The 9,733-nt window shown below is 28.0% G+C and overlaps 1 protein-coding gene across 1 annotated transcript; it reads left to right on the forward strand.

The window, feature by feature from the left end:
- The first annotated feature begins 3,007 nt into the window (after positions 1 to 3,007).
- LOC123301126 (coagulation factor IX-like) lies at positions 3,008 to 4,988 on the forward strand. Its single transcript, XM_044883859.1, has 3 exons — positions 3,008 to 3,044; positions 3,784 to 3,974; positions 4,452 to 4,988. Exons 1-3 carry the CDS (start codon positions 3,008 to 3,010, stop codon positions 4,986 to 4,988), a joined length of 765 nt encoding a protein of 254 aa, XP_044739794.1.
- The last annotated feature ends 4,745 nt before the right edge of the window (positions 4,989 to 9,733 follow it).

Below are 9,733 nucleotides of genomic sequence, written 5' to 3' on the forward strand. Positions count from 1 at the left end.
TTGGCATACTTATCAACTTATCAAGAATCGACAACAATACGATAATTTAATAAGTTTATTTGATTATCTTGATCAGGATTTTCAGGAATAACGGTTTCCATATCTGAAAATATATTCATTTATTTGCGCTCCCACCATATTTTATACTGAATTTTTGATAAATAAATAATAGTTTAAAAAACTAAAAAAAAAACACAAAATAAATAATAGTTTAAAACAAGTAAAAGAAACGGTTTTGTAACAAGCTGAACTAAAAAGAAGAAAATAATTTTTTTTTATTAAAAAAATCATTTTATCGCAAAAAAACGTGAGGTGCTTTTTAAGATATTTTATAATGACTTTACTTTTACCAATATCTGTAATGTTGCTTACTTTCAGTCATCGGTCGCGAGCCAGTGTTTTCAACTTGGTATGTATTTTGCTTCCGAGGTAACAATCTAAACTGTACTGACCACCAAAAAAAGAATTATTACCTAGCGCTCTTGATCTTTGTGAAGTTGGACAGACATACATTTGGCATTAAAACTTCTATTGTGGTACTAAAACCGTTTATAACTAAATAACAAGAGAAAAAAATCATTGAAGTTTTTGAAAAAATTTCTATTTTCTTTTGATTTGCGATAATCAAGCGAAATTTGTTAAAATTATTAAATGTATGATGAAAATGCAACGAAATAATCACCAAGCTACCTACTCATTTTGGAAGAAATAAAAATAGTCCTATTCAATCGGGAAAAATGAATAATGCTCTGCTAATTGCCGATTCATGCTTCAATAGATATAAAGTTCAATCTTATAACATCCCTTTCTAGATTTTTCTTCTAAATTTCCAGGAATTAACATTGTGGAAATAAACGTCATTGCAGAACATTATGTTAAAAGACAAGCTGTTAATGACGTTTTTGAATGAATAAATTTTATAAAATTAATGAAAGTAGATCGAATTATTTGATTTAAAGTATCCATGATAAAGAATAAATGGTTTATTAATGAATGTTGATTATTTGTTTGTTTTTATTTAAATATTTGTAACTCGTTTTCATCGAGTCTTTCTGTTTCATTCGTATCATATTTATAATTTTATTATTATTTCTATTATATTTTGTAATTAAATGAATAAATTGTTTAATTAGGTATTAAATTTAAAATTACATATAATAGTATTAAACAGATAAATATAAAAAGGAATCGTAAAGAAAGTATTCTTCAATTTACTGTACGTAGTTAAAAGTTAGAAAAATAGAAATTCTTCTTTCTTTGCTTTATACCGAAATGGATTATCCAATCGCCCTCCTCGAAGACCACCAAATGGTGTTTGTGGATGATAGATCGTAAATTTAAACACTAATATAATTTTTATTAATTTAATAAATCTCAGTAGACGATGTTTCAGAATTTTTTTTTTTTGTTTCTAATGAGAGTTTTGAGTGCTTAATTTTTGTAGGTAGTCTACATACAATTGGCCATGTGAAAAGGGTGGAGTATATTTCATTCTAGCAAGTTTAAGCTAATTGGCTTATTTATTATGATCATCTAAAGACCCCAATTTAAAGCAAGCATAACTTTCTCTAAATGGCTTTGAAAAGTGTTGATGGCTTCCAACAGCTATGCCTGCTAGACTTGTCCTTGACTCGAAAAAAGAGTCGAGACTTTCTATCGGACACATTCTCATATTGTTAAAGGTAGTACTATAGGTAATAGACTTACCAGTTAAATTTTTAGGACCGTTCAGAGAACTAAAAATCTGAACGTCCAGTTTTGTGAAGTAAAATAAAATCTGTGATTTCCCATAAGGATCAATGTTAAAATATGTTTAAAATATATTTTTTTCAGTTCTCTGAAGGCCCCTGAAAATTTAACTGGTTACTTATGATATAAAAATGGACAACTATGCCAAGTTTCATTAAATTCTGAATGCAAAGTCTATTACCGATAGTACTACATTAAGTCAAATTCTGATCGAGGAGCGGGTTTTTTCCAATTGCTTACGCACAGGCCCTACTGACTTAGTATTCTAACATCATCCAGACAGCCATCAAAAATAAGACATAATTCTTCGCGTAGTTTGTAAACAATTTCCACATTGCTAGCACAGTTTAATTAGATGCCAGATAAATAAATATAAAAATAATTAATATAGTATCTCCCGATATTTTACAATCGATATTTCGCATATTTCCATTCAATTAATCAAACATGCAATACCCGCACATATTATGGACAGTATTGAAGAAAATTTTAAGGACAGAAACGTTTCCGTTTATAAAAGAGCAAGGGCATATGAGCCATTTGAATTAAAACAAAAAAAACTTTTTTTTTTGCGAAAACATTTCTATATTTATCAAAAAACGCTTTTCTTTGGTTTATTAGAGCTGAATTTTCAGCATATTTCGTTAAAAACAAATATTTCAAAGAGATACGGGCGTTTCAATGCGATTTTTAACGGTTTTTTATCAATAAATTATTTGTTTAACAATTTTCGGACTGGACTAAACCTTTCTGTAGTCGCTATGACTCTCATAGTAATGTTACAGGATGGCTGTCTATTTTTAAGAAAATCATGACATTATCAATTATTTCGATGTCTATATTTTAGAAACCTTGTACAGCATAATCAATAAACATAACGGTAAGCATGTAATAAAACAATATCTCACATAAGTGTGAACCACATAAATAAATTGCAAAATTAAAAAAAAAAAAATCCTACACAGATTGCAATATATAATTAACTTTTATTAAAAAAATTTTAACTAACATGTAATTTTATCTTAATGCCATCATTAAATTATCTAGGCTTGACCTCAAGGAAAATCCAAACATTGAACTTGAATAATATTCCTATAGTTATTAATAGAAAATTAATTTACATTGTCAGTTTATTTTGTGTTTTGATTAACGTAAGTGCATTAATGCTCTCTCTGTTGGTGATTCAGTTCAACAACAACAAAAATTGTTGCGAAATAAAGTTAAATTTGAAATGATTAGTGACAAAACCAAACTTAATATGAAGTTTTTGTTGATTATTGTTTGTGCTTTTACTGGTAAGAAAATTTTCTATTCAAAGGAGGGACAGTCGTTAACTTAAATTTTTATAAATTCAATGGAATTGAAACACGAAATTTAATTGAGAAATTTAAAGCGGAAATGATATTCATATACTATTCTTCAAAACATAATCAAATGCAGGCGTATTTTTTGGAAAACACTGATATTTTGGTAAACTTATTTTTTATGTATAACATAAGCAAAATTTTTGCAATAAATTTGTTTCATATTTTAATTTATAAAGGGTTTTGGATTTTTTGAAGTTAATAAACTATAAATATATGCTAAAACTGTATACCAGCATAAATCATGTTGCTAACTCCTGAAAAATGTACAATGTAGGCACATCAGCAAACATATTCTTAACTTGAAAATATCTACATGAAGCGAAACATGTCATAAATTATTATAAATTAAATATTTTAAAAGTGGACGCAGAAAATTAAATTGGAAGCTTTATTTTTTCAGACGAATTATAGTTTCAATTTTAAGAATTTCTTGGTCAATATTTTAAAAACCTAAATTTTAATTGGAGTTTGATTTAGAGAAGATTGTTTCGTTTGATTTAACATTCACAGAGAAATTTAAATTAAAAGTATTAAATTACAAAATTTGAATTTTTTTTGGAAGAAATTGTAGAATTTTCTCGATAAAATAAATATTATTTAATAACTCTGACCGTAAATTTCTATGTAAACTTAGCAAAAATTATTTTTAGCTTTTATAAATTTTTAGCTTCGAATTGTGCTATAAGTCACCGTATTATTAATGGAACTGAAGCATTGCCAAAACCATGGGTGGCACGAATACATTTTGAGCATCATGGTCATCTTGATTCCAATTGTGGCGGCAGTTTGATTCATCCTGAATGGATCCTAACAGCTAAACATTGTTTACTAGAGACAAAGACAAGATTGTACAGTAAGGTAATTAATATTTTACCAAATAAAATGGAATTTAACACTAGCTGTAATATTAAAAAAAAACTTTTAATTGGCATTTCTATTCATATTTTTCGAAATCTTTTCCATATTTCATCACTTGTATGTTGCGTGTTACTGTGAGCAATGACACTGGGTTGAATTTATAGCTGCTTAATTATTGTTTGATCTCTGATTTTTTTAAATGTAGGCAAGAACTGTTAAATCATTTTTATTTTATTCAAAGGTCAGACCAAAATAACAACAAATATCTTAATTAGATATTTTTGCAGTGGTCAAACGATTCTTGATATGTTGAAATGTATAAACGATTTGTTTAAACATTTCCACAATCATAGATGAGACATTAAGCAACGTTGCACTCAGCCCTGTGTCTCTCTTAGAATTAAATTATGCTTATTGCATTTGCCGATTAAAATTCCTTTAAAGACACTACATTTGATTCAATGTTCTTTTTTCTAGAAATTCTACGTATACATTGGTGAAAACGAACGCGATTATGGTCAACTGATAAAAGTAATTGAATGGCATTTTTATTCAACATACAATCGAGGAGACAATGATGTTGCCCTCTTACGATTAGAAAAAATTCCAAATAAAATCAACCGTATTCCGATTCTTCTCCAAGATATGCCCTACAAAGGTCTAACTGCAAAAATTTATGGTTGGGGACGAACAGATCCACATAATAGAACATCATCCCCAAAAAAGCTGAGAGAAGCTGAAGTAGAAAATTTATTTCCATGTTATGATGATAAAATATGTTTTCATCCAACCGAAACAAATGCTTGCCTGGGTGATAGTGGTGGTCCAATGACTGTAAAATTAAATGGAATTGAAACACTGATTGGTGTTTCTCATGCTGTTTCATCTAATAAGCATGATATACCTTGTTCTGGTTCGATAACTTCTTATACAAGTACAGCATATTATGCTAACTGGATTCAGACTATTGTCTATGAAAGTTTAGAAATTGAGGATTTTGAATATTATTTGTGAAATTTAGCTATAGTGATGAATATTGAAAATGAATGACAGACGTGTACAGACTGCAAAACATTCCCGTGTAAAATATCTCTTCATAAAATGTATCCATGACGAAATAAATCCAAAACAAAATATCTTTAAACTTAATGTCCTAGTCGTATAATCCATAAAAAAATCACAGGATGAACACGAGGGACAAAAAAACTTGCTGACTAGTACGTTCACTCTGTGATAGTATTCATCGTGTTTTTCACAGGTTGTCCATGCCTTTAATGGTGTCGTAAATTTTTTTAAAGAAAATCAAATATGTATTTTATTGAATGTCTAAAAATTATTTGTTCCATTTCAGCGATTAATTTTAAATAATTTTCTATTTCGAACATAAGTAAAGTTCTAGAAAATATACTTTACTATAATTTATCAATGAATACAATAATTTCTTCAAAGATTCAAATTCATCATAGCTTGTTAAATTTAATATACGAATCCAATTTGTTATAATATTTTTTATTTAACATTATATTTATCCGGAAATATAAATTTTATTGAAATAAAAATTATATAAATATTAACTATGACAATTAGATTAATTATTGAAAATATTTTATAAACTGTTAATAGGATAAAAGACTGTACCTTGGTTAATGTTTTTGGATGATATTGCTACCTATGAGACAGAAACTACCAATGAAGAGAAAATTTTCTTGCCAGAGGACAAGAAATAGTTGTCTTTGTGCGTTTATTTTCAAAGAAAATTAAAATAAAATTCTTTTATACAAAAATAAATGAATTTGTTATATTTTATTGTTTTTTACCTATTTGTAACTTGACTATCCTGTTTGATGTTTTAAGTCAAATTCAACTTCAAACACTGCTCAAACTTGAGAAAAAATTTGCTTTCATAATGTAAAATGTTGTGAAGGAAAAAGTTGTAAATACAGTTATATTGAGTTCTATAGCCTAAGTGTGTCCTTCGTGGACAGCCAATATAAATTAACCTATAGGAAGCTTGGAAAAAAGAGTGCGTATGAAAAAATGAGTATTCATTGTTTCAATAAAATACCTTCTATGATGATGTATCTTAATGAGAAAACTGTAAAGATTGCATGTTAAATTAAGTGCCACAGATACGTACAATCCAACTGAGTCGGAAGGCTGATCAAAGGGAAATTTAGAAGTGATTCTGTGTACATCGCAGTCTTTTATACGTATCACTTATAGTTACAATAGTGCAATATAGGATGCTAAATAGGTTTTAACAAACTTATGTTAATTGTGATCTATGGTACAAGACTCTCGCATATAGGTATACTGTACCAACATAGGTGTATTTTGTTAAAAAATTATATAAATGAGTAAAATATAACCAAAACCAACAAATATAAAAAAACATTTTCTATATGATTATGATTATTTGTTAACTAAATAACAATGAAATATCGATTTATAAAAACAAGTTACAAGCATTCCTTAACGTAAACACAAAACACACATACATTTTTAAAAATGTGTATAAATATTATTATAATGATAAAAACATGAAAAAATCTGGTGCGAATGACGCATTTGACATCTGTGTTCAACAACCATCTCATTGCCACCTAAAAAAACGGTAATATTTCGATATAAAAAAGAGCGAAGTGGTTGAGAAGGTGTCTCCAAAACTTTTCGAGTACATGCAGAGCGTGCTCAAAGTCTTTCGAGCCGCCGAAAAAGCTATTTTTCCGACGAGAATCATCTCTAATTTACTGAAATCTACCTTCGATTCTATGATATTCTTTCGCCCAATAAAAGTCCGTAGGTTCAGCAAGCTCATTGGAACAAAAATGAGACCGCTGGAGCTTAAGAAGGGTAAGATTTCGTGGAAGATATGACTACTTGGATTTAAGAAAAATTGACCGAAAAAACTTTCTGTAATAATGTCCCACTTTTGAATGGAAGGGCTAAAAACTTTTGAATCCAACCAACCCCTCTATAGTTGAGAAACTCAATCCAACCAATTTGTAACTACAACAATAATCCGGGTCTATAAAATCTTAGATCTTTTTTCCGGCTTTATTTTTTACGATACTTATATCAATTTTCATTTTTCTTGTTTATACTTCGTACTATAATTAAAGATAGACGTAACTTATCACAATCCTTTCATAAACTAGAAGAGGAAAATGATTATGATTATTGAGCTTCTCTCAAGTCAAGGACGTTAATATTGTTAGCCATATTGATTGCATCGCAGAGAAATTTTGTAATGATAATTACTAGTAATCGCTGGGTTTAAACCAGAGCCAGCACCGAAGGTAGTAGCAGAAGCAGGAAAATTTGTACACTTTTTTTAGAAACTACATTCATTTAAAAATATAGGCAATGCTATTACATAAATGTTAGAACCTTTGATTAGAAACTCATAATATATTGAATATTTAAACTGGTAAAAATATTTTTTTCACCTATATTACCTATTACAATTAAATATACAAGGATTTTTTCAGGTTTCTACTTATATTACGAAAAAGTTATGGAAAATAAAAAATCCTTTCGTTGGATATAAGTGTGAAAAATTACTCTAAAAACACTAGAGATACTTGTTTAAATAATACCTCTCACATACCCTATTTTAATAATTTACTACTAACCAATCAAAAAAAAAAAACGAAAAGCACAAATCAAATACCCCGTCGAATATTAATACATGGATAATATTGATACAATATTCCACAATGTCCTCATATTATTATTATTATTAAAAATAAACGTTTTTGAATTATGAATGTTTAAACATAAATATTTGTATATAAAAGGTTACGACGACGATTGAACTGAACAAAAAACTCACTTTTCATATACCTAGTTTTCAATTCTTCATTATGAATTGAGCTGCTCTAAGTAAGAGGGAGGACACATATCATTTATTCCACCCGCAGTGTAACTGTCTTTAAAAAAACATTTATAATGAATTGTATATCGTATTTACGTTAAATAAAATATTGTCATCAACTTTTACACTGTGCTTGTAGTTGTTGTCTTGTGAGGCTGTGTGTTTGAAAAAAAAAATGTTATTCGTGTATTTATGTAGATATTTTTTATTTTTTTGTATAAGTGACAATCGAAATGAAACCAAATTTGAAATATGTTTTCTCATATTTATAAATATTTTTATAGTTTGTTCACAAATACATCTACACTATAATAGCAGCCTAATTTTTCTTAGTTTTACTAGAAATTCTTGCGAAACTTCATTTTGTTTAGTCTTTCACCTTCCACCTCTAGAAAAATACTCCAAAGTGAGTCCTTCTCTTTAAAAGCATCTTAAAAATAAGATACCTTGGGTTCTAAGAGAAGAATAAAAATCAGGATGACAATTATAACATCTTTTTAAAAATTAAAAATTGAGACTTTAAAATTAATTATTAATCAGAACTTTATAAAATTTGTTCAAAGATCATTTAAGGATATTAATTAACTGAAAAATTTAATTTTTTGGCATATTTTTTTTAAACTGACAATAGCTTGAAACGATGAATTTTGACAAAAATCGCCAGGGCGAAATTTTTTTGAGTGAAATTTACCAAATAACTTAGTTTAGCTTTACTTGGTTCAAAACATAGATATTTGACTGTTTCTGTACAAGACGAGGGAGTATACAAAAATTTGAGCAAAAGAGTTTCTGGTAACATCCGAAATATAAATCTTTAAGACACATTTTCTTAAATCAAATACTTCTAGCTCCTGGTTTATGAAGGTCTGAGTCTTAATGATAATAATAAAATAATAATAAAAAAATCAGGCACTTAAACCACTTAATGGTTTCGTGAAAGCTCCTACCATGTCATTAGATGACACCTACTACTTTAAATGACTGTCATAAACAAATTTTTCAATTCTTTCTATAACCATATCTCCTAAATTAGGCCTTTCGAAAAAAAATCGAAAATTGTTCTGCAGAAGTAAAAATAAGTGATAAAATGGATAAGTAAGTGATGTGGATGCCCACTGCTTACTAAAGCTGCAGCCAGTTATAGGTCACAAAAATCCCCTCCCCCACAGCACTTTTACGAGATTACATTACAATATGGGCTTCTATAGTCAAAATAAAAATATAAACTGTAAGCACGATGGAACATTTTACAAAAGAATATCGATTTATTTGAAATTGGCTTTTGAGATGTGTAGCTTGGATAATACACCAAGCTATACATTCAATTAACGCAAATTTTAAATATAGTAATCGTTTCGGAAAACTGTTCCTTTTCAATCTCCATATCCAAATGTCAATCGGCGTAGCACTCGACTTATAATAATAAAACTGCGATTCGATCGTTTAATTCCATCCCAATGTATTTGTCTCAGTTAAAAATGAACAAAGTATAATTTTAAATATTTATTTACGAAAATAATACTCAGCGTGAATTCTAGTTGGTATGTTACACTTGATTTTACTGTTTCATCAAGTATTTAAAATAATTTTTTTTATTTATTTATTTTATTCGTATAATATAAGAAAAAAATTGTATAATATTAATTCAAGAAACAATATTTATTATATAAAATTCAAAACATTTACATTATTATAAGAACAACGCGTGCCTTAAGAAATAACTGCCGTGTTAAAGTTTTTTATTTTTTTTTTATGTTAGTTTTTATGGTTTAAAAATATTTATTAAACAAAAGTAACTCATTAACGTACCATTTAACAAAATAATAGAATGCTATTAACTCTTTTTAATTGAGAAAATATTCGAAATATTTTATGCCTTCGA

Source organism: Chrysoperla carnea, chromosome 5, assembly GCF_905475395.1.
Source record: "Chrysoperla carnea chromosome 5, inChrCarn1.1, whole genome shotgun sequence".
NCBI lineage: Eukaryota > Metazoa > Arthropoda > Insecta > Neuroptera > Chrysopidae > Chrysoperla > Chrysoperla carnea.

Coding starts and splice junctions, on each gene's coding strand:
- LOC123301126 (XM_044883859.1), top strand. CDS start 3,008: ATGAAGTTTTTGTTGATTATTGTTTGTGCTTTTACTG. Junction 3,045..3,783: donor TATTGTTTGTGCTTTTACTG/GTAAGAAAATTT, acceptor ATAAATTTTTAG/CTTCGAATTGTGCTATAAGT. Junction 3,975..4,451: donor AGACAAGATTGTACAGTAAG/GTAATTAATATT, acceptor TCTTTTTTCTAG/AAATTCTACGTATACATTGG.